At 42.0% G+C, this 26,701-nt stretch overlaps 1 protein-coding gene across 2 annotated transcripts; it reads right to left on the reverse strand.

The window, feature by feature from the left end:
• Positions 1–17: 17 nt before the first annotated feature.
• Positions 18–26,209, reverse strand: prickle1b (prickle homolog 1b). 2 transcript variants are annotated; one of them, XM_026361583.1, is made up of 8 exons: positions 25,980–26,209; positions 7,920–8,117; positions 7,054–7,167; positions 5,476–5,613; positions 3,291–3,494; positions 2,995–3,181; positions 1,895–2,884; positions 18–1,801 (listed from the first exon to the last, which is right to left on the reverse strand). In XM_026361583.1, exons 2-8 carry the CDS (start codon positions 8,106–8,108, stop codon positions 852–854), a joined length of 2,772 nt encoding a protein of 923 aa, XP_026217368.1. In that variant the 5' UTR covers positions 8,109–8,117; positions 25,980–26,209; the 3' UTR covers positions 18–851. The 2 variants fall into 2 exon arrangements, with proteins under 2 accessions (XP_026217368.1, XP_026217367.1); XM_026361582.1 differs by lacking the exon at positions 25,980–26,209 and adding an exon at positions 11,451–11,821.
• Between the last annotated feature and the right edge of the window lie 492 nt (positions 26,210–26,701).

Here is a 26,701-nt window from a genome sequence, read left to right on the forward strand (position 1 = left end):
ATGAACAATCATGGAACTTTTGGAGAAGTATTTATTACAAGCGTCTTTACATCACAAAGCATTTAGCTGGTTATGTCATCATTTGGGCTTAATATGAAGAATGCAAGTCTTACTGCCATTTGTTTTATATTTTGTACACCGAGCATGAGTGTGGAATATATGTTACCATGGACGTTGTTCCAGAGTGACATGGCACTTTAATGTATAGGACGTAGATCATGAAGCGGCACCTTCTTTGTTTTTTTTTTTTAATATTACAGAGATCTGTTTGTTTACCTTGATGACTGCTATTTTTACATCACACACTTCAAAAGAATTCTTTAAACCACGGATATAAAAATACGAGTATTAAAATCTTAACTTAATATATACATTATCATTTTGTACTATTATGCATTAAATAATTATTTGGTTAGTTTCTATTTTCTACTTTAATTACCAATCTCTGTGTACAATAGTTTTGCAAGTTTAATGCACACAAAGATACTGCTGAAAAACCTGTAAGTAAACATAAAAAAACTTAATGGCATTTGTTGAAAAGAAAATCGAATGTCTCCACTATCACTTCTGGTCTTTACTATCTAAAGAAAGCCTTCCAAATTCACCAGTCCATATTAGTGCTAAAATTCAATCAGAACCAGAATTTAGGCCAAATTTGCACATACACTGAGTATATGTTGTGTAGATGTGATCTTCAATCAGTAGATTTTTGTCATGATATGCATCTCAACATGTTCTGCACCTTCTGCCTTTTCTAAATCCAGAATTGTTTAAATTTCAGAAAAGATTCAGAAAATCTGAATCTCTTGCTTGGTGTAATGCAGATTATAATGTAAATACCCTCTGAACTGTTAGGAGATGATACAGTTTTTGGAGCGGTGGGTCTTTTTGCGACCAGTCTGTGAGCTGTGACTGTGGGAAGAGAGGGCTGTGACCCTTGTTGGGAAGTCCTCAGCATAGTAGCGCCCAGGAGCTCGAGGCTGAGGGATTGGCTGGCCCAGGAAGTAGCCCTCCTCCTCAGAGTCTGATGATGAGGAAGAGCATGTAGAGCACCAGTCATCCTCATCTCTGTATAAACCCATGAAATGCTCAACCGTTGAATCTCCTGGCATTGAGCCTTCAAGCATATAGTCAGGTCGAGTTTGCGAGTATGGTGTTGGTAGCCTGTGTGAGGGATGCTGCAAGAGCATAGCACCACGTGGAGGGTTTACCAGAACCTGCTGCTGAGGCACATAGGGCCTCTGTGCTTTCTCTAAAGGCACAATGTGAAGGGCGTTGTCCGACCGGGTTTTGCGGCTCCTGTGGTGTCGACCTTGCCGGTGGTGGTGCTTGCTGCGCCCATGGTGGCTCGTTGGGCGGCTTCTTTCTCTGCCCATGTCATTTGGGCAGTATGCCCTCCGCTGTGGTTTCTCACTCATGGGATGCTTTCTGATATTGACCTCAAACCCATCATTATATCCATTGTCCACAGTGTCTTCTGAGAATTTCACCATCTGAGGAGGCCTGGATTGGGACTTGCTCCTCCTAAGAGCTGGAGCGTGGACAAAGGAGGGAGGAAGAACTTCAGAATGTGGGGACAATGGAAGAAGTCCTCCAGATGAACATCCCCTTGTTGCCAATGCAGCCTCGTCATCTCCTTTCTCTGTGTTAATATTCAGAGAGTTGCTACTGTGGTGAAGATGAGAGGAGTTAAAGGTTCCCATGTTGCTCGTCTTCTCACAATCATCTGCCACTGAGGGTCCCTGCACGGAAAGGGTATAGACCATAGGTCTGTCCCTGCCATCAACATCCACTGATGCACCTAAAAAAAAGGAGGAGCAAAGCTTTGAACAAATGTTTCTTATAGAAAAAAAGCACTTTTCAATTGAATGCACATAAGCAATAGTCTTCTTACCAGTGATGTTTGAGAGCGCCAAGGAGTCCATGGAGTCTCCAACACCTTGCTCAGCTTTTCTCATCTCACCAGCAATACATTCTAGCGAGTCTTTGTACCACTGCCTGGTGTCTGGCCAAAAAGTCTGCCTTCCTGTGACAGACTGCTCCTGATCCTGGTCCAACTCAAGTTCTTGGATCTTTCTGGCACTAGCAGGTCCTGGGTGACTCCCATAGGCTGAGTCGCCCAACCCATCCTGGGACTGAGCCCAATACATTTCAGGCAAGTGCTTCTTGCTCATCAGTCCGGGGCTGTTAGCTCGGGAGTGATTTGAAGTTTGGCTCTGGGTGGGACTGGCAGGTGTGGGAGAGATAGTAACCTCCATTGATATAGTATCAGGCTTTAGCCAGGGGTCAGATACACTTATTAGCCTGTTTCTATCACTGCTAGTGCTGGGAGATTTTAGAATTGGCTGCTGAAGTTGATGTAACATCCCACGGTCACCAAACTTTAGCAAAAGCTGAGTCATATAGTCCTCATGCTGGGCCCACTCCTCTGGGTCCTCCTCTCCCCCAGCATCCTGCTCCTCCCGCTCCCTCCAGAACCTCTCCTCCTCCAGGCCGAGATGTGCCAGCTTACGTCCTACAATATCAATGCCACCATCTGCATCTCCATCACCATCTCCATCCCTAAGCTTGTACTCAAATGAAGGAACAGTGGCAGGTGGATTAAACAGCTGTGACTGTCTCCACTGTTCGGCAGGCCTGCTGCTCTTCCCCATGCGGACACTGCGTCGGGATTCACGTGAGCGGGCAGACTGGAAGGCAGAATCGGACGAGTCAGAGGCATGGATATCCTCTCCCTGGCTGCAGGCCTTTGAGCAATAAATGCGCCCCTGCTTCGGCAAGAAGGGGCAGCCCAACAAGGACGTCTTGCACTGGGCACAACAGAAACACTCGTCTGTGGCATGCCAGTGTACCCCTTCATAGGTCATCTGGGCATGGTCAACACCTAAAGGGATAAAGAGAAAAGAAGCATTATATTACATGTAGCACATAGCACCATAATGTAAGAAAAATGTGCAACAGACATCTTTCCATCACCTCAAAAATATAACTTACCAATGTTTTCACCACAGGCCTCGCAGTACTCTGCATACAGTGACTCAAAACAGCCACAGCAATAAGGCCGGCCATCTTTCATGATGTAGCGCTGCCCGCCAAGCATGGTCTCACACTCAAAACAGGCAAAGTGCTTCATGTGCCAGTGACGACCCTCTGCTTCAGTGCACTCATCTGCAAAGATGATCTATAGGGAAACATGTATACCATTATCAGCTGTGTGGTGCTCTATGGTTGATCATAAAACATAAATCGAGTGGATTATACTATGCTATGCTAAGGTTTTTACCACTTACCTCATCACAAGAAGAGCATCGTGGTTTGAGAAGCTCAGCATGGTGTCTTCCACAGAGGATCTTGCCATTTTGATGGAAATATATCAGATCCACAAGCAGTTCTTGACACGTAGCGCACACAAAGCATGCTGGGTGCCAGCAGGGGCTTGGCCCCGCTCTGGAGGCAAAAATTGCCATCTCCCCTCCATTGATGCCTCCACCACACTAACCAAAACAAGAAATAATCCATGAGATTTCTATTTCAGGCAGAGCACATTAATTATAATCCTATAATCCTTATGTAATTTTTTATAAATATGGTAATAAGTATGCTACCATGAAACTGAAACTGGAGGGAATGAGATTTTAAAATAGGATACAGTCCATAACACACAAGGAATGCAATATAAACACATGAGGGATTATGTAGATATGTAGTCCAACTATGTCATATCTGCAGATGTTTCATTTGCACTGATGTTAAAACATAGAAGGCCAAACAACAGGTGATCCTACTGTAAGCAGGAAAAGTAATATGATCCATTCAAAAAACATCAGTCATCACAGAGATACAGCAACAGTTGCCAATGCAGGCATAATACAGTTTAATCTGTTCAAGGCAACAAACATAAAGCTTGCTATTAAAATCAGATTAATGGTACCTGTGTTAATGTGGCGTCAGTTGAATAGCGTTAAATCTGAAGTAAATGGATTAATAAAAACAAAAATCAAACCCTTCTAGCATAATTATGTCACAGACGAGTTTTATAGCACAAATGCGAAATAATAAATGATAATACATTGGCCTTTAGTCAAAAGATCATATGATCTCACAGAGACTGTCAAAGCGTGTCTGAACAAGCACTTGCAAGTCTTTTTTTATAACACTGCAGAGCTATGCAGCACCCATAGGCCATAGCTATGGAATAGCATGCCCAGCTGTTAACCATTATTACTAGGGTGGGCAGACAGGGGCCTTGGATACGGAGGTGTTCTGTGTCCCTGGGAGTTAACTGCATCAGGAAACTAGAGCCTGACAAAGTGTGTGTGAACCTATTTACATTAATGTGTGTGTGTGTGTATGGCTATTCCCATGCGTCCATGATTTTTTTTGGAGTGTGTGGAACGCTTTTGTCAGTGTGTAAGTGTCCCTGTGCTGTATAGATAATTGAGAGGCTGGTTTTAGATTTAAAATGTGAGTGCTTGCAGAGCACACAGGAATACATGTGCATCTTCAATGGGTGTAAGAATGTGTGTCCGTTGGTGTTGTTCAGTGAGTGTGACCAGACCTTGCATCCCTGTGTTAGCATCTGTGTTTGAGTGTTGACAGACTTCATCTGCCTGTCTGGGGGAATTAATGTGGCTGGCCTGTTCTTTCTGGATGCCTGACAGAGGATGTGGTTTACGCTATGGTCAGGGCTGAATTTGCCAGGAGCCACGTAACACTAATATTTATGTTTGTTGCATTGAAATGAAGTTTTTCAGAAATATGATCAAGGCCATATTCAATAGCATTGGAAGTTTTGTTTAAAACATCATCACCAAATCAAATGTAGGAAACAGGGGTCAGATGTTAATGATTGATTTCAATGTTGTGTTTGTTCATAGCTCATTAAAACTTCAACATGATTGTTTAAACATAGTCTACATGTCTCTGTTTTCTCCAAAGCTCAGAAAAAAAAATCACTGCACCTCACAAAATGTTGTTCACAGAAATTTACCTGCTGCCAGTGAAAGTCTTGAAACCAGCTGCATGAACAGGGCTGAGTTACGTATAATTATACCAGTACATGTGACATTAACTGGCACATAGTGTCTAGTGAAAAAGTACTTATTAACCCCTTTACATTTTTTTCTCTATCATGCAACCATATGAATTGCCCAACGTCCTTCTGAGAACTTGCTTCTTGGCTCTGATTGAGCATGAGCCTCCTATTACCCCACTTCCTTTCTTGTCCTAATGAGGAAGTTTAGGTCCATGATTAAAACAATCGTGTTAGCCAATCATAACTGTGCCTGGAGCTGCCATGTCTTGGGATGGAACACTGGGTGTTAACTGCTTGTGATATAAATAACTTAAGACCCACCAGTTGGTTTCCCAGTTTATCTTATGGCTATATGAGCACTAAATCACGGAAGTGGTCTTCGTGTGTGTGTGTGTGTGTGTGTGCGTGCATACGCATGGGTATCCATGTGTGGCACCTACATTTTCACAGCGGGTGTGTTGCAGAGCTCGGGGCAGAATCTTGGGTGTTCCTCTCCCCAGTGCTTCCCTCTTCCTCTGGGCACTGAACATGTGCAACTCCCTCTTTTCCTCTTCGGTAAGAGTGTGGCAATAACGCACCTGGTTAGAAAAAACAGACAAGAGATTAGTTGACACAAGACAAAAACAAAGAGGTCGGCTTATGGCTAAAAGCCCGTTCAGAGGAGAAAGCAAAATTGCACTTAAAATACACCCAGCCATTATTGCTGATGGTTCGCCTTTCATCTTTTGTGCAGCTTTGGAGAAGTGTATCACGTGCAGTCCATATATGGCTGTAAAAGGGTTTAATTAAAGATGATTCCCCTCAAGGCTGCGTTGAAAGGATGCCGTGAGTGATACAACAAACCCTTCCCCTGTGTTTAGAGATGGTGATGAAGGCCCAAGATAAAAGACCAAGACTGTCCTAACAACCAGCTCGGTTGTTCTCTAAACAACAGTAAACGATGTCAGTGTGCAAGCGCCCACACACACACACACACACACATGCACACACTCACTGTGTCCTCCTTTCACACACACAAAGCATTTATCCATCCTAACCACAGTTACGCAAGGAATCCTCCAGCGGTTTGCTCCCTCCACCACCAGGTCTGCTGACAAACATCATAAAACCAGCCAAACACTGTATGTGTGAGAATGCACCTATTGTGCCTATCTTCCATGGGCGTAAACAGGGGTGGTCACTGCGCGACAGTAGCCCCCCGTCCCACCCCTCCACCGTGTCCACTAATGTGAACTCCTGTCACACAGATGTGAAAGGGGTGCTGGTTTACACACCATAAAGCTATTATGCAGAAGAGGCTGGCATGTGCTTTACTGTCACAGGAGGGAATGTGATCATTGTTTTAGTTTAACTAGAAAAAGCTAGTGAGGTCGTCTAGGCTTTACTGAGCTGCTGGTTCTTGTTCAGGAACCGCTCGGTATTGATTGATTTGTTTTTCTATCTCTCCATGAATATCACTTGTTGCCTCGATTGCCGGGGAGAACACTTGCCTCCTCGATCCTTTCATCAGCTTCAGTATCTCTGAAACCACTAATCAAGTTTTGAGAGCACTTTAAAGAGTGATTTATGACTATCTGGGTTCCAACTTTTTGAGATGACAATCAGCGGCTGGAGTTCTGTTGTTCTGTTATTTTTGGTACCGCTAACTGGAATTGGAGATGTAATTCACAAGCCTCAAGATTCTCTGACTGCTTCCATGAGGAGATATTACAAACCAAGACATGGAAAAGTGTCTTGGCTCAGAGAGTAACTGCTTAATTTCTGACATCTATTAGTTTCATCTTGGTTTGGCTCTAGTCTTATTTTTTCACCAGGCTTGCGGTTAATGCTCTTTTTGTGGTTATGTAAATGCTGTGGTTGTCAATATTGCTGGTGCATGCAAGGAAACTGTTAAATACATCTTAACTGCACAAGAATCCACATCTCCCACATCTGTATTAGAAACAGTGGATCCTGCATCACGCCTTGTGCAGACCATCCTTTCTCACACACCCTCTGCCTCTCTCATATTTCTCTACCTCGTTGTCATGTGGTGGCAGCTGGTAGAGGAGCTGTCGGATCCTATGCTTCTCTCCGGGGCTGTTGACATATGGCACCTTGTCCTCTGGTAGACAAGAGAAATACATCTGGACCTGCAGATGAAGACAAATGAATAAAACAGATGAAGGAATATTAAGGAGACAAAAACATCTTGGTATATACACTCTTCACAAAGAAGAAATAAAGACTCTCATCATATAAGATTTTAAACAATTAGACAATTGCATCGTTTTTTTTGGTAGAATAGTTATATAAACCACATACAATAAATAAATAAATCAGTGAGACTTGATGCAAGCAGGAGGCTGTATCGGTATGCTTCCGAGGAAGGGAGAAGGAGCAGGACAAGAGAAGATGGATGTCAATGGAAAATGACTGCTATGTGTGGTCTTATCTTGTGACATGTCAATCTCTGTGCAGTTCCCTCCTGACAGTGAAAACTCTCCACACCCAATAGACAGCAAGGGGCTGGAAATGTTCAAATTAGCCTTGGCTATTTCCCCATAAAAAAAAAAAACATAATGATGTGAGATGTCAGTCATTTTAAGTGACATGAGCTGAACACATTTCTTAAATAGACACTAATGAAGGAAAAAACAAAAATCCAGTGCCAGATGATGGACTTCAGCATGTGGCTGAACTGAATATGTTGTCTGCACACAGTTTCATCTGAACTACAACATCATGAAGTTAGCACACAGGTTTCTACTCCGATCAGCTGTTTGGAAATTCAGAGGAAACTAATGTGTAACAATGTGTATTTTCAGCTTATTACAATCTGTGCCCGCAACCGAAAATTTGCCTTTGCTATTGAAAACTATCAAGTCAACTAGTTTGGTCATACCTGCTCAGGCCTGAGTCCTGGTGGCACCCAGGTGTACTCCTCCAATGCGCAGCCAGAGTCATCATCTGAGGTGGAGCTCCTCTGGAAGCCCACTGATATCTTCCCCATTTTTCCTCCATTGCGAGCCTCCATGTCCGGCCCTCGAGGAAGAGGACGTTCCCCCCTTTCACTGCGCTCCAGGTTCATCATACACGGGCGCTGCGAACAAAAAGAGAGGATTTAGGAATCACATTCACAGAGCCACACCTTTCACTCTTTATTTACTTCCCTATCCCTCCTCTGTTTGCTTGCTACTTTTTCTTAATTATATCGTAGCGCTGCCTTTTACCTTTTTACTTCTTGTTGCTGGATGGCCGGGACAATGCTGATCTAGAATTGTTTGGACACTTAATTCCTCTGCATTTCAAAAATAGCAGCACTCAGCAAATTAGTTTTAATCTCTGATCTTTCTCAACAAGATAATTGTTTTGATCCCAGCAATGACTTCACATTTTTCACCAGTCCAAACTCTTGAGGACACTCAAGAATATCATAATAAATAATGAATGTTAGTTTCCATCCCATTAGTATAGTGTGTCATACTTATATACAAAGTCCTGCTTGATAAAGTGCCTTAAATAGTACTTTTCCACCATTAATGGAGACTTGGGACAAACTTAGAATGATCTATAATGGAAAATAATACCATATTTTTTTCAGCATGCTACATATATTCAAAATATTATTAGGAATATATTAAGATGGCAATGTTTTTATGTAACATAATGCAACAACTATCTCCTGCTGTTACCCACCAAACATTATTGCCACAAAGTAGTGACGACTGTGAAAACGTGCAGACATACACAGTCATTTTTTGCTATTCGCAGGAAATCACCTTCAAACAAAGCATCCACTCAGATTGAAAATACTTTCAGCAACAAGTCAGATGTATTTTCTTTGTCTTTCCAAGCTGATAACAGTTTGGATAGTTACAAGAATAGGAATGAATCACTCAGTCAATCAACAGTAGCCCTCTTATCTCAACATCCATGTTCTTCAGAGCCCTCTCAGCCTGATAAGAGCAGCGCCTTGGTCACGAGGTGTTGAAAAAGCCACAGATGATCTGCCCCACTCAGCTCTGTCTCTTTGACATGCAAATATGCACCAGAATCGATGGTGTTTGGGTAAAAACAGACAGAAACTTCACACAGGCCCTTTTGCAATTGTATGCAGATTAGATCTTTAACACAAAAAAGCGCAATAGGGGGCGTTAAGGTCTTGATGGTTGCCAGTGGCCCTACGTGCCTGTTAACTATGTCTGTGGAGCAGACATATATAGTTAACAGGCATAGTTCAGAACAATGCTTGCTCCAGGTGATAGTCAGTTACTTGGGGCAGTTTAACTTTACGATCGACTTTTTAAAAATGCAATTTAGTAGAAGTGGTTATTCCCCTTTTGAGTAAGTCCTGGGTCCACTGAGCATTCACGTGTGCATCTACTTTTAAAACAAAAGCTACTAAATAAACACTTAAATACTACTATCAATAAATAACCAGTGTTCACACACAAAAGATTAGTTTTCCCACATAACTATTTTTCAGTTCTTTCCACAGTAAATCTCTCACTAAAAAGGTTAAAATAAATAGAAACTGAAAAAACTTAAAAAAAAAAAAAAGTTCAGTCCATCCTTCCAGCAAAACAAAATTACAATTTCTACCGCCCTGGTAGAAATGCCAACTGCAGTGTTCACCCTCAAGGCTTCCCAGACCTCGCCATGCAGTCAAACTCCAGTAACAAGGAAAGGGATTTCTTAGCATTCTAGTTAACATACAGTGGAATAAGCCCAGGGCTTCAAAACACTGAATTTACAGAATAACCATGCTGTTAAAAGTCAAACCAAACCTCTTATCACGTGTCAAAAGGCCCTTTTAGTGTTGCTTTGTTCTTCAGTGTCTAATCTATCAGATTTATGGTAGGACAGATAATATTATCACTTTGACTTTTCCTTACCTCTTTGGCTTTATCTCACCTAAGCTAGTTAAAACCAGTAAGTGGTGCAATTAGATTACATCTAATTTTTTCCCCCCCCCTAGATTGTTAGGTGCAATTATATCAATGGCACTGTGGTTATGTTAAGTGTTTGTGCAGCTCAGAGTTTATGAATAAAGAGGAATTTCTTCTGTTTGAGCTGAGAATGTGGGTGTAGGTAGGATTTACAGTGAAAGTTCACAATTTTCAATATGGCCAATTAAACAGATTTGAGAAAGAATGTGCCTTAAACACCAAATATCTCCTTATGCACATGAAAATAAGTTTTATTAACAGCCAGTCTGACATTACCAGTTAATAGGTTTGACTAAAAACTGTCCTAACTTACCAGGAAATACGCTTTCCATCATTATGACATGATAAAACAGCAAATCCTCTCTTTACATAAACAACATCAAGCTATTATTTTTGCATTTTTGCTGGAATAAGATTAATAAATTGCCAGTAAATGAAACAGCTTCTGTCCTGTTCTTTCCTCCTCTGCTCTTCAGCTCTCTTTGCCTATCATCCCACATACTACAGGGAAAAGGTGACTGCAGATTCCTGAGCCAACATACACAGCAACTCACATTTCACCATGTCACCTCTTGGCAATAACACAATGGCTGTCTTTGTAGGAAACAAAATACAGAATATCCACCTATCCCTCCTCTAAAGTTTGGCTTGAGGTGGAGACGTGCAGGTTAAGACAGAGGGGGTTAAAAAGGGAAACTTATTTGAAAAAGGCTTCAGTCACAACATTGGGTCTGTGTAAACATGGGCCAGATGTAGCCAGCTAACGGTTAACTGTGTGCAACGCCCCCCGCTTACCTGACACTTTTAAAGGGACTCTTCTCCACTGAGGAATTACTGTAGCTTGGCCAAACATGCAATTTAATTTTTAAGTGAACAGAATCCAGGTGAACTAATAAAAAACTTCCAAATTGATTGATTACTATGACTTATAGACTTACAGATTGTGCAAGTGCATTCTGTTTTCTCACAGTGACGAGATGTTTTAAATGCTTTTTATTAAGCTGGTTTAAAGGATATACTTATATATTATATGAAGTACTTGTGGGTTCAAATACCAGCAAAAAGAATTCACTTCAGAAAAAAACATTAAATTGTGGAGGTTAAAGGCCGAGGTCATCGCTCTTTGACTCGTGAAGATTGTTATTTTAAGACCAAGTGGGTGCACAGGAGACTTAACACAGCTGGAGCGAGACCACCTGCACACACACACACACACACACACACACAGTCACCTCATAGCCGTCTAAGCACGCAAACGCAACACGCGAATACTAGGCACACCTCTCACCTCTACATCACCTCTCAGACACACTGCACTTAAATCTTGAGCTAAGCGTTTTCAACACTTTCAACTAAACAAATGTGTTGGACCCAATCCCTGTCACGCCTCTTAAGTGGAACTTATGTGCAAACATTTTTCAAAAAGTGCTCTTCATTCCACAAATGCTTTCTGCATTTACACTTTTCATCTATTTTTCACTCACCTCAAGGAAAAGCATCTCTCCTTCCACCTCCACAGAAAGCTTCCATTCACTCAGTCCTCTATTCCCCAGGCACACAGAGCTCTAGCTCTGGCTACATGTCTGCAGCATCAAGCTACAGCAACAGACCCAGGGTCTAATCAGATCCAGATCCCACTCAGTCAGGAAGAATTCCCCCAACGTCTCAGCCTTTTGAAAAATCAGCTGTGGAGAAAGGGGGAGTCTGCGAGACGTGACTCTCACTCCGCAGCTGAGGAGCAACTCATTTAGCAAAACCAGAATTTTGGAACTTCAACAAAGCAAAGACAGAGGGCAGAGAGGTGACGTCTCTATCTCCAGCGTCTTGTATTCCTGCGAGTGTGTGGGAGTGAGTGGATGTGTGACCTGTGTGTGTGTGTGTGTGTGTGTGTGTGTGCTCTTGGGGCAGCCGAGCCATGTCGGCCCCTCCCTCATTCCTCCCCTCCAGAGCGAATCGCCTGCCACTGCATTTCAATCACACAGACACACACACACACACACACACACACTTCAGAGTCAACAACTCCCCCTCCCTCTATTTCTATCTCACCCCTTCCTCCACTAGAGTGTGACACCAAACCCTCCACCCCACCCCCCACGGCGGCCACAGGATTCCTGAGACCCAGATGACATGTCCACTCTACACTCATAATTTACTATGTGTCTTATTCTTCCTGGTCTGTCTCATACATCTCATGTCATTTGCTCTAGTAATGTCACATTAATCTGTTTTCAGCTGCTGATTAGATCACAGGATGTTTAATGTCATGTGTTCCTGGCCCGACTGCTTCATTATCTCAATGATAAATCACTGGATTTGTGCACACATTTGGGCAGAATTAGACTACTTTGAGGCTATTTGATGAAAATGATCCGCTGTAAAAGTGAAATATTTCCCAAACTCTTCGTTTGCCAACATATTTGCTTCATAAACTGGATTCTCTATGTGTTGGTGCTGGTTTTGAGTTTCTGTGCTTCCTCTAAAGTCAGCCTCACTCAACCTCAGGAGATCTTTACACAGAGGACCTCTCTGCTTACCCCGTCACTGATACCATCAATTCCTCATCTCTCTCTTTAGCTATGGACGGATTATGAGAAGAAAAAGAGTTCTTGGGCACAGACAATTCATCCCCCCTCACTCAGAGGGCCAAGACGCTAAAAGTAACACAATATGACTACAAATAGTGTGTCATTTGTTAGTATTTTGCATCTCTTTGTAGTCATTTTTTGTCTTTTTGTACTTGTTCTATGTCATTTAACTGAACTCTCTGACTTTCAAACCAGAAACATTAGCAGTCACTTCATACAGAGACTCTGGCCCAAGGGCCCCCTGACCTTTCTGGCCCCCAAGGCCTGTTCAATAATCCATCCATGACTTCAATTTATTATTGTCAAACAGCTTTTGAATTGAGGAAAACCCCTGACAATTGGTCAGAACTAGAAGTGAAGTGTTTTGTTCCTAAATGTGATATCCAACATGTGAAAAAGCTGAATGAACGAATTATCAACTATAAAATGTGAAAAAAAAACTTTTTACTCTACTAATTTTATCCAGTTAAGAAAAACAGCTCGGATTAAAAACACAGAAAACAACACAAGATATTCACTGGATACGTTTGAAGTGATTTATTCGTACACGCTGTGCATTATTGTCAAAGGCTGAAAAGCAGAAACGACTTAATTTGAAATTGTCCAAAATGACAAATGAGTTTACTCAATTGTCCAGAAGACAAAGTCGCCCTCTCCCCTGACAACCCCACTAAGTGAATTGCAGGGAGGGCGACGGAGCTGTTTGTCACGTGTCAAATTACCTGTTAAAAATGAGAAATGACTATTAGGCAGCTTCCTCCTCCCTGTGTGCATACAGATAGGACTGTCTATGTGCTTCGCCAACACGGCCTTCTTTCTTGGCAAGCCAGTGCATATTTGAAATTGAGGGAGAGGAGCTAGAGGGTAAACCCTTCAGAAAAGCTCTCAAGTTTTTCAGGGGTCTTGGCTCCGCTCTGCAAAAACCACTTTGTGTTAACCGCTCAGAAAGATGTGCATTAGGTTTCCTGAGATATTTATCTAGATATACATTTCGAAAGCTCTGGAAATCGTATTTCAGGCAGACGGGTAAAAACATATTTTTGTGACAGACAAGTACTTAATTCAGATAGCAAAAACAGACAATGAGTGGGTAAGGAATGCTCTGGCGTGAATAGAGGACAGGTCTGAGGACGAGTGGCTTTATCCCACACAATAGGCAGATATCAGCCTTTCAGACTGAGCCTGGGCTTGTGGCCAGGGACCCATGGTTCTTTAGAAAACACAAGAGGACAGTTGACCTTGCCGTCTCCCCTGCTTCCTCTCAGAAGAGAGGAAAGGGTGCGACAGAGCAAAAAACTTGAGAAATTATTTTTAATTGACTGCTATTGTTTGGGTTGTAGGTGCCCATTTGTTATCGTTTCAAGCTAAAAAGCAGAACCATAAGACAACTTGCTACCTTCACAATATAACTTGATGAATCTTAACCATCCAGAGGCAAAGAAATCATGCTTCAGCTCTCCACAAAGCCATTGGACATGTGCTAAATGGATGATGCCTCAGTCTCATTCACATGTCTGAGGCAGATGAGCAAGAAATAACTAATGGAGGGTTTATGCCGTGGCTTTTGACCCCAGCGCCTACACATGATGCACACATAAATGCTCACAAATACTGCTTTAAACGTGACATTTCTTATATTGGAAACTGGCAAGTACTCGACGTGATTCAGGATCAAACTTGTTCTATAGCAGAGAACTTGGAGACATTAGGTTTATACATCCAAAATGCTAAATGTAAAAATGATGCATGTGGCAGTTTCTGAAGACGTTTCTGAGTTCTTGGAGGACGCTTTGGCTGGTATCCACTGTGAAATGAAAGGACGTTATTGGCCTGAAATAACTCTAAAACTCAGAAAAGTCAGAAGTAATTTGGACAGAAACCTTTGATCAGGTCTCTCAAAGCAAAGAGTCTTCTTTCCTTGGCAAAGGCTTTGGTCGGAGGTTCAGACAAGATCTAGTGGCCTTTTCTGTACTTGAAATCCAAGACCAAGTCTAGACTACACACCGACTGCACACACACACTTTCTTTCACACACCCGGCACACTTACTCCTTCTGGCAGCTCATTTCACCTATCTACTGGAACAGAACTCAAGTGGTAATTTGGCAACCTTTGTTGTGCTGAGCTGACATGTTCTCTTCTAACAGGGCTGTGCTTCATTTTCATTCACAACAGACATTCACACCTGGACTCTACTACTAGCACTGTGTTTCATCCCCAGGAGGCAAGAAAGGGTTTAACTGATCCCTTAGAATGCAAATATCAAGGGAGACATCCCTGTGGTTGTTCAAAACAGAAATCAACAAGGACAATGACATGTCTCAGCGTGTTGCACGACAGTTTGTCATAAAAAGTCAAAGTCAAACAGAGCATGGAGACCATTCCTGATGTTAAAGAAGCGTTAAAGTGCAAATATATGCTGAAATATACAAGACTGTGCAAATAGAGTTCCTTTGCAGGATTAAAACCAGCACAGACTTTGAAGGATTTGTTCTTTAAGAATGTTTTAACATTCAATGGCAACTTTCATTACTAATGCATGTTCATATTATTCTGTTATATGTAAAGCAGTGGAGGTTATGGTGATGACGCAAATTACAATGAGTTCATATGAAAAACTGAATTTATTAGAAATGACAGACGTGACAGTAACCCGGCCAAAAGGCAAAACGTGAACAGAGAGAAAAATGTGTGCCATCGTAGAGAAGGAACAGAGACAGTGACTGTGTGTGTGTGTGTGACAGTTTTGCAGTCTATCCTTAAATGATTCATGGTGTCTCACTTGGGTGTGTCAAATGTGACAGAAGAAGTTCCATGAAAACTGAAAAAACATGGGACCAATCACTGCATTAAGTGGTTGGTTTCTGAAAGTCACACAAATTAGTTAATTAAGAGTTCCCAAATCCAACCCAGTCTTCTAAAAAATACGCTCCAACTTGAACTCGGGTCTGCAACTTGTCAGCCCTGCACGGTTTACGCCTGCCATGCGCCTTGTGACGCTTTTCTGTTAATAAGTAGTGCTTCATTAATCCAATGCAAACGTTTCACATGATAATTTCGTTCGCTACAAAAACGTAAGCGCGGCTGCAGCTTAGTTGCTTAGGAACATCATTTTTAGGAGACAATTCTGACCTCACAGAGGGGTGAGGACGTTTGACAATCTGCCAGGTACTTCATTTGAAGCATAGACATCCTCTACTCAGGGATAGCTGCAAGAATATTACACAAAAAGTTCCTAACACAACAGATAACACTACGGAGCCATAGTTAACAAGCCCGGGCAAATATAACTCTATGAGGGCAATAAAAGTTTCCTGATGAAACCTTTCTTCGGTGACTGTGATGTAACGCTACTCACATTTTAAATGTTTAATCAGCAGTGCCCCCTTACACTGGTCACATTCAGCCAACCCAGCTTACACACAATGCTTCACAATAAAACCTTAGATCCACATCTCAATTCACATCCATTGTAATGCCACCACTCCGCCCCATTCAGGCAAATTCAACCCCATTCACGCTGACAGACACCTCTCAGCAGCCTTTCACACCAGGAAACGGATCTTTAGACCTCGCTAACAAGGCCCACCAGTTCAACTTGCTGCTGCATATCATGCCCTTGGAAGTGAAGCTCGGTGGTCTCGCCAGAGTGTGATGGTGAAGGTTCCTAGTCATAAAACACTCTGCTGAAATTTGTTAACCACTGCAGGGTGTTACCTACACACCTCTGGGACAATAGAAGCAGCAATAAATGTGCTGTAAAAGCCAGGAAATTGTCATGTCACTGGGATGAGAGCTTTCGCGTTGGGACAGAAAACTTTAATTCAGATGTTAAAAACACTATTTATACCATTTACAGGTTATATACAAAGCAAGCAGTCAATGTTTGTTGCCAATTAATTTTGGGGGATGGCAGCATTTGTTGGTCACCTCTTTAGTCCAGAATAAAAAATAATGCCACAAACTTTTGTATAGACACATATGTTGCCTTTGTTCTGTGTGGCTTTTTTTCCAAATATTTTTATATATAACATCTTTAAGTTTGGAGCATATTTCTGACAAAATTAAGAAGATACATGTAGCTTTAATTACAAGCTGTCAGAGTTGCTAAACTTGCAGACTCTTACTTGTCTATTCTGTACTAAGATAGTAGAGATGGAGTATGGCACAGTTGACATGTCGCTATAAATTGGACAGGCTTTGTGGAGTTGAGTGTATTTCCTGACTAGACAGGAAACCCAAGCATATGGGGCTTGTATTCACGGCCTCTCACAACATCAATAAAGCTATGTGGGTTTGTTTTGGGTTTGGAAACATCCCACGGTTGTTAATAAATGCCCTATTCAGTCTCTTCCAAAATAGTAGGTGTCTCATTTGGGATAAATCATTGCACAATGAAAATAATAGCTACTTCAGTGTAGTTACCGTTCAGCCTTACATGTGTATCTGTCAATCTTTATTGTATTTTTGATCCTGTCTATATCCCTACATATGTAGCCAATTATTCTGACATTCAAGTGGATTTTCTGCAAATCCCTTCACTGTTCACAGCCTGATTAGAGTTGGTTGTGGAATTATGCTATTTCAGGGCTAAATGGGGTTGTCAAAAACAGTGTAACACAATCTTCTCCCCTGCATGTCAACACATACGTTATTCATTAATACAGTATCATCATTTTTCATGATTTGCCAGAGTTGACCTCATTTAAACTGCTAAACTGCGTGTCTTCACCTGAATCTCACTGCATGCAAGCTCTAGATGTCCCTGTAGGCTAAAATGTCTTGCCAAATCAAAGTGTCCTCGCGGATACAAACGGTTTCATCAGACTATTAAGGGGCTAGAAATGCTCTGTGGAAAAACAACTGATGACAGGTGAAAAATGATGAAATGCATTACTCTAAATTTCATACTAACAAAAGAGATAGCAATTAATGCTCTTTAATTATACTGGATACAAGCTACATCGTAGACTGATATATCATTAGTACTGCAACAAGTCACAGACTCAGCAGACGTGATATTGAGTTTTTGAGGGTAACGCAAGTGGGCTTCCACAGTCTTGCTCTTGCTGATGAGTGGACCTGATATAGGCAGCTGCATTAGGCTGAATCACATTTAACCTATCACAGGAACAATACAGGCCTACTGCATTGTCATTATAGTACCAGTGTGTGTGTGTGTGTGTGTGTGTGTGTGTGTGTGTGGGAGGGAGAGAGAGAAAGGAAGATAAAAGAGACTTGTGCATCCCATCCAAGATTAATTTGATATTGCTAAGTGATGCATTCCTCCCTTAATAAAAGCCAGAGGTCACTGTAACCACCATTGTGAAAGGAGCGTGTGTGTTTCAAGAGTCTTAATAAAAACCCAGGCTTCTGCGATCAAATTGCCTCGTGTGCAACGCGTGGGTCAAAGTGATCCTCTACAGATGAGAAAGAAAAGATGTGCACTTAGAACTGAACAGGAGTGAGCAAGTAACGGATGATGAAAATGAAAAATGTCAAGAACCAGATTGTCTTGTTCTTGTTGAGAGGCAGTTTTGCTTCACTTAAATGATAGAAAAAGCACAAGGTTCATGATTGCTACACTGATATAAGGTCTACAAAGTGAAATTATTTAAATTAAAGATAAGTAGTGAAATATTCCAGCTGCTTTTTCTAGAAAAATATACAAACCACTATTAGGACACAGATGTAAGGCTGATAGACAACAGAAGAAACCAGTTTCTCTTGTTCCTGTTACCAGGAAAATTAAAGTGACACACTTCAGTGGTACCCGTTAACAGTAAACTTGTTTTATATTTTTACTGGCCTCTGTAATACTCTGAACTGAAAACTATATTGATGAAACTGCCATTACGAGACGTTCCTCTATCAACCTAGGTGTCCATCTGACTGATTTACTGTACTGTGTCTCTCAGCCAAAACAAACACACATGTCACAGCTTTTAATGAGCCGTGACAATCAAACCAGATTCTTCCATTGCACTAAGAAAACCAAAGAGAGGCAAATGTAAAACAGCTAAATATGATGACATATCATGCAAGATGAGCCGGAGCATTGCATCACATTTAATATGGGAAAGCAGTGTGTGCCTGTGTGTGCGTGGGTGTGTGTTTGTGTGAATCCCCCTTGAATTCTGTATAAGAGATAGATGTAGGCCAGGGATTGGGGTTGTGTACACAGGCTTAATGACAGGATCCTGGAGGGATGGCACATCAGTCAAGCGGAACAGACGAACACACACTTACACATATGTATACACACATAAACTGGTATGTATTATACAACCATCAGCCTCGCTTTCCCATAATTTAGCTTTGGAAACACAACAAGTGCTGGGAACGGAGTGTCTGACCAAGTTCGCAGCCCCAGAGGCACTTTGTCACACTGTCAGGCTGCAGGTTGGCCTACATGGGATTGGCACAGTTCTCAAGGCAGCAGAGTGGCAAAGAAGGGTGTGTGTGTGTGTGTGTGAAACCATATAGCCTTTAGTGCCATGTCACATTCCCAAGGCACTTTTTATTTAACTGAGTCAGCAATTGGGAGCTACTGTCGATTTTGAAAAGACACAGATAACAAAACAGCTGAGTGATATCGGCTTGGCTCAGCAAAGCCATGGTAACATTTTGGTGGCAGGTTTGGATGCCACAAGGGTGACAGATATCTAGACTACGTGTTGTATGGAAGTTGATTTGAGCTCCATGCCTAAAGAAAGAAAACAACTCACTATCACAGGGTAATAGTGGGACTGGTCTGTTTTCAGGGGGTCTGTCCCCCTCCTCTCCCAGGGATTGTGGTTGGATCTGACCAGGCATCCAGTGTTGGCATTCCACACTGACCCTTGAGTAGCAGGCCTGAGGTTCATGGGTAAACAGCCAAACTGTTTTGTGTAATTTTAGAGCCTGTCTCACTCTCTTTCTCTTCTCGTTGTCTTTTCTCTCTCTCTCTCTCTCTCTCTCAGCCAGCCATATCCTCATTTGGCCTCTCCGTCAATTCAGACCTACCTGACAGTTCTGACTAAAACCTTCTGGGTTTATTATCAGTGCAGCTCGTCCGCAGGCTTTGCTCTCTAAACACACGCTGAAGACTAATCTGCAACAGATGGGAGACGGAGCAGGGAGGAAGTAGTGTAAAAGGATATACAGCATATTTGTACCCCTCTGAACCAAACAATAGGGATTCAGTGAAGTTCCAAGCAAAGCCAGAGGAGGCTTGCAATGATGTGCACAGCGGCAGCTCCCAGGGGCTTAACTGGACATATTACTTGGGTATATAAGCTCTCCATCTGCAACCAGATGTCTGAAAGGCCCTGAGGAAAATTCCTGTGGTCTTCTCTAAAGGGGAACACACACTAATTCACACATTTTAGCAGACATGTGTGAGGTATTGGATAAATAAAAACATACAAACAAGCAAATGTACATACATGTGCTTACATGTACAGAAACCCCGAACACGCTGGATTTCACGGGTGGCTGCTTAGAGATAATGATAAACGCCTTAGGCCCCAGTTTACTGTCTGGTTTTCGAGGTCATTAGTGTAAACACAAAAGACATTTATTTACTACCTCATTAATGCAAGTGGCAGTTAAAGATCCCTTTCACAGGCGAAAAAGGAAAGGATGGATCTCACATTGCCCACAGACAACAGTCAAATCACTGTTTGTATTGGTTTTGCTACGAGTGCTTGGAAAGTCCCAACCCATCCTCAGCTGACTACTATGGGTGAATATCTGTAACATCCTCCTCTAATGTTCTTGTAGGGATGAAATAGTCCTATCTGCAAAGTACAATGCTGCTTGCTTACTTGCCATCAGGAACAAAATCTATTGAGGCCTTGTTTAAAGAGATAATAAATGGTGTACTTCTTATAGAAACATGCTGCATGAACAAATATAGACTAATTTAAATATGAAACAGCCAATTTGTTGGCTTCTCACTTGGGGGCTGCATTCAATGTGAGTTGTATTTCTGGCCGCCTGGTAAATATAAGAATAATCGCTTTTACTGTGTTTTAATCCCCACCATCTCCAGAGGAAATTATTGTTGGCTGCTAAGATCTTCGCTAGGTTGTCTAGCTAATTACTAACTGTTTTGCAGAAAACAGCCGCCTACTGAATAAACTAAAACTATTGTAGAGGCTCTAAAACCAAAACAATGAGCTAAAAGACACTGAATATCTTCACAGAGTTGACCCCTTTCATTTAATCCAATGTTATTTTTAAAAAAGGAATTATTATAGCAGCTGAAATTACCATTTTGTGCTGCAAACAAATCCCTCATAAGTGCTTAAGCAAAGGCAAATGTGCAGCTTTCAGTGACTTTGGTGAAAATACTGTAATTTCCCCCACCCTCATTTATACACTATCACATTAGGCCATTTCCTGACTCTGGGTGGCATCAGATTGGATGGAACAATTTCCCCTTTGGATGAATTAAAAGGCTGGTATTCCTCTGGGATGGTGTGAGGCTACACTGAGATCCAGAGACAGATAAGGTATGTCCCCAAAGACCTCTGCAGAGACAAATGACCACCCAAATGTTATATATTTACTTCTTCAAACAGACTACTCCCTAAAATATGCAACCTTTGTTTGTCACAAGCTTAAAATTTCCTCTTTACCTCATCTGCTTCAGTTTTTTGAAACAGACAGTGACTAGGCCATGGAAAGAAACAGAGACATAGATTCATGAGAACATCCTGTGCCGTCTGAGGCTTTATACATATTGAAAGAAGTGAGAGAGCGAGAGAGAGAGGTGAAGTGATTAAAAAGAGGAGCAGTGTAAGCGGTGCAAAAAAGGAAAAGAAAGCGGAGACATTTAGCTCAGGAACCCGTGTTAGTCTCAGGAACGCAATGTCCAACACAAATGAGACCACATGAGACCAGTTAAAGGAGGAAAGGCAAACGCTAAGCTGCGTTTGATGCACATCAATCCCAGATCTCCAATATGGCAGCTCTTCACAAACAACAGAAAGACTGTTTTGGCGATGCATTTTCACTGTTATCCAGTGGATTTAGAACTGGTAGTCCTGCAGATGAAGTGAAAACATGAAACCACCAAACATCAAACTGTGAAACATGATCACCAAAATTGGACTTAGGAACAAACCAGAATCTGTAATGGAGACCTTTTATGTTTTTCCCAATCAAAAACAAAAAACGGAAAGCTATCATTTGTGTTCCCCCTCAGGGTGGTCATTTGACTGGGAATAATTACGTGGTAGTTGCGCAGCGATCTTGTCTTCCTATATATGAGACTGTGCCTCTATCTGTACTGTTTACCTTTACTTGAGCTTTAAAGCCTTGTAATCATTATCATCTAATAATCATCACCTTTAATGTCTCCATAACGACTATGGCTGGCGACTGGCAGTGTCTGGGCAGGTGTGTGAATCTGTGTGTGTGAGTGGCTTTAATCATCATCAAATAGAGCTGTGTGTATAGGTAATTACGCTGGTGCCAAATCGACTCTCACTCGCAGGCACGAGTCAGGAACTCTCAACAACACCTCCGTTTTGCATCGCTTAGCAAGTGCTGCGGGCAACTTTTGGTTCAGCTCAGCTGCACGTTTTAACACAGGAATGAGAGCAGCTCCCTCTCAGAGTCCATTGCTCAGTGTCTGATACTCCTCTAAGCTCTGGATTACATTTCCTCCCCACAAACTGACCATAATACCAGGGTTGTGGAGCCAATGCGACCTGCAGGGTTTGGTCTGAAACCACTCAACGAGCACAAGGATCATAACTAGTGTTTGTAGATCAAGCAATGCCGCCCCAACAACACACACACACACACACTCACACTCATCGCCTCCTCGGCATAGCAGTATTTCATAGCTACTGTAAGGAACACGCATACACGCTATTAACTTCTCTTACAGCAATTACAGTGCAATATTTCCATCTAACTTGAACAACACATCCAGTTCAGATTTTTACCTTCAGACTTATTTCTGTCCTTCCGAGAAATATCTGTTTTTCATTGTTCGCTGTTTTGTCTCTTCTGTTCAGTGATTGTCTCTTCACACACAACTACAGGGGATAGCTGCTTGGCAAGCGTGTGTGTGTGTGTGTGTGTGTGTGTGTGTGCGTGTAAGTAAGATTGTGTTTTCAGAGGTTTGGAATGATTTACACAAACCCCCACTCGATTAATTCCAGTATGACAGCACAAAACTTGCCTGTGTGTACACATGTTGGTCCAAGCTATTAGGCCGACAGAGTCGCACAGACAGAACAGTGTTGACTTACTAATAGATGGAGGTCTGACACACACATGCATGCAAACACACACTTCACATTTATGTTTATGTTTCATATTGGTTCCATTTATCTTATCCAATGCCAATCTGTGCTCCAACTCAAACACAGAGACACAAGAAAACTGTGAATGCTGTTTGACCCTGCTGAACCAGTCAACTAGCAGTAAACCATCTTACAGATATACACCATTAGTTTGTGTGGACAACAGTATGCACTATACATGTCAGAAACTGCTGTAAAAACTTATATTTTATAATATTGAGGGGGGCCAAAAAGTATTAATTTAAACTTCAGGATTTACTTCTATTGCTAACCATTAAAAAGTTGCAGAATTTGTCTCTGTGTCAGTGTCAATTCTGTTAATCTTCTGTCTTGATTGAATCTTTTTAGCTTAAAAAAAAAAAAGAAATCGCAGCACATCTTGAGCTCTTCAAGTTTCACTGCTGTGATCAGATGAGGTGTTTAAGCCGGGGTGCCAATAACCCTAAATCCAGAACACCACAGCAAAAAGGTTTTCCAGGAGAGTGTCCAACAATATCAAAACAATCTCCAGGCTGGATTTCCTCTCTGGCAATTAAACCCCACTGGAGAACGAGAATCTGGGATGCACGTGAGAAAACTGGGACCTGACGCCTCATGCTTCTAATCTAAAAGTACTGCTCTGAAAAATGAGTCTGTCATTATACAAAAAAATAGCTATAAAGCCAACAAGGACTTAAAAAAATATATATGTATGTGTAATCTTTTCACCTCAGCTGCCAGAGCTCCACTCACAATTGTGCGACATTACACCTCAAAGGTCATCTCCTCAAGTTCTGCTTCACGCCTCCCCTCTGATTCACATCCTCCTCAACTAGACCATTTTCCTCCTCTCCTTCGCTTTGACATGTTTAAACAAAATCAGCCTTTGCATCCTGCCTTTATTAAGCTAGCAGAAAAATATCCTCAAAATGCACACAAACGCCTCTAATTGTACAGACCTATGGGAAATACTTGCATTTGCTTTTCAGACATATGCGTTTTTCCATTAATCTGACAGCATCTGAACATGCAACATGCTTCATGTCTGAATGACACAAAAATTGCATCAGTAATCTTACTAGTTTAGACCTAATAATATTTACGTGTCACTTTCAAAATGGCACAAATTTAAACTGCATGCAGTCGTGTTAATGGATAGCACAAGAGGTGACATAGGGCATAGAAAGTTGTTACATATCGTGAGCCTCGAGGAAATGACACTTCCCAGACGTTACTGTGAAGCTCAGCTCACTGAAAAGCATGACTTCTTTGAAGAATGCCCTAAACAGTAATGACATAACATCAGAGGATACATGGATCCTGGAAACGCACGCACATTCATCAGCCGTGTTGTGCTAAGAAACCTCTGGCCTCATACGTGCATCTGTCACATGTGCTGTTCAACCATGTGCGTGCATCGGGTGGATGAAATCATGATGGATGAAGAACATTAACATAAAAGCAAACTGTCTGAATGACAGACAGTCTTTGCTTAAAGAGAAGAATGTCACATGACTCGTGGGCTTCAATTGAGAGATCTGCTAGCACTGTCATGTTTGACTGAACCAAAAGAAATGTGTGTTTTGTAGTTGCCATATTGAAGCTACCCAGAGTATGTACATACTATGAGTATGTAAAGGCCCAAAATGTGCAACTATTTACTTACTTACATGCACAGGAGGAATGTTTGGCCTATATTAAATGCACAGAACTAATGTTATATCCCATGGTGGTCAGCATTTAAGCCAAGCACGCCAATATTTTCAGCTACTGCTTGATCTGACTCTCCCATGTGGTCCAAATGGCTGACCAATTAACAGCAGCTTAACTCATGGGCCCAAACACCTATCTCACACACACACACACACACTCATGCATGGGAAGTAATAGACACGCAGATCCATGAGCACTTGCACCCAGTACCACACACAGGCAAGGACACACACACTGATACATACTCATTAACAAAGGCTTAGCGTTTCAGAGTGTATACCCCCAGCAAAGTCTGGCTCGCTCACCTACCTCAAAGGGGGACTACACCTCAGTCACCTGATCCCTGGCTGCTCTGATCCTGGATCAGCTAACTACAGAGCAGTTTGTAATTTCCTGTCCAGTGGCCCAAGTCTAGATGAAAATGATTCTAAGCTGAGAGATCAGCTAAGGGGAAGTGTATTTGACTCTTTTTTTTATAAGAGCAAAATTAAAATCTGACTATTTGGACCAAACTAAAATAAAATTGAGCTTAGAACGAGAATGAAAATTCACAGTGTAGCATTTACAGAAGCGCACAAGCAAACAGCTCCTCTCAAAGCAGCAACCACACACACATCTCTCCCACCACTAGGTGCCCCCACTGGCTTCAATACAGATTGCACTGAAAGAAAAAGTCCATCTTTACAAGTCACTATAGGATCCCTGATCAGTGTTTAAGAAGTGTTAAACGCTTTAATTCATGCAGGACGTTTAGTGGAAATGATTAGACTATGTATTAAATAAGACTGGCAACATGTCAATTCACAAATCATGAAACATTTGACAGTCCTGGAATAAACTACCACTACTAGTTGTTAGACTTGTCTTAGAAGTGAATTTAAGTCGGACTGGGAGAAAATGGTTTCCATGGTCAGTTGTTATGTGTGGCTCCAGTGATGTGGCTTCTCTTTGTAATTTTTTGTGGGGGGGATGTGGGCTGTGGTCTGTCCACGCTGATTTCATTCTGACGAGTTCAAGAGAAACTGTAAAGAGAGTGAGCTGTAAAGAGGGGAACAGGGAAGACAGCAGCAAGAGGGACCACCTGAGTGACAAGCAACAGCTGAGTCCACACATCTGGAAACCAAAATGCGAAGCTCCATTAAGTGCGTCTTTACGCACGGACACTTTCCAAGTTGAAATCGCTCCGACTCAGCCATAAATTCACTTTTCCCTCTCTCTCCTCCTGTTTCAACCAACAGAGCCTCAACTACCTACATTTCCAGCTCTGTTAATTCAACAGAGAAACATCATGTCCATGTTGATGCATTGTTAGATTTGACCTGCAGCTTATAAGTGAACACAAAATTAACACAAACCCCTCATTTATAAACAGTTTCATGCAATTGAAGAGTAACAAAATGAATACTTCTGATCCACAACTTCACACTCACCTCTCACAGGCAACAACTTTGGCTCCGGAGTCGGGCTGAATATTCCGTTTATCAAAATATAATCACGGCTGTGGTGGCATCCGGACTGACTGCAACCAGCAAACACAACTCTGAGCCGTTTCTGGTCCTGAGCTAAGTGGATGTAGGCATTCAGAGCATGGTCATGGACAGAGAGAAGAGCAGAGAGTGACGCTCACCACGGCTGAGCGCTGCGCAGCTCTACCACCAAATTAAAGCATCGAGGAATGACATTAGCGCTGCGCTGCGTCTATTGGCTTAAACATGCAACTCCCCCCTCCCCTCACCCTCCTTCACAATCCAGGCCTCCCTCTCCTTCACACATACTGGGTACTGTTTACATCTAACACATGACTTTATTAATAATTCACGATATGAGGTCATCTTTTGAACCTAGGCGTTAAAAATACCATAAAGTCTGATGGGGTCATTGTAAACTCATTAGTGACTCCGACAGAGACATCACAAGTACCCACAGCAGCATTACAGCAGCTGGGCTAATGAAACATCCTTTGGGATTCATAAGAATCATTAACTGATAAATAATGATTAATTGGCCGAGGTACTATATCTACACTTTATATGATTGGCACACTTTATACCCACATGTGCCACGGGCCACACAAGCGCCTCCTGAAACTCAAAACTGACTCTCTGTCATGTGTAGATTCCAAGTCTGATACATGAAACAATGTACAGCATGT

The sequence above is a fragment of the Anabas testudineus genome, chromosome 23 (genome assembly GCF_900324465.2).
Source record: "Anabas testudineus chromosome 23, fAnaTes1.2, whole genome shotgun sequence".
Classification (NCBI taxonomy): Eukaryota; Metazoa; Chordata; class Actinopteri; order Anabantiformes; family Anabantidae; genus Anabas; species Anabas testudineus.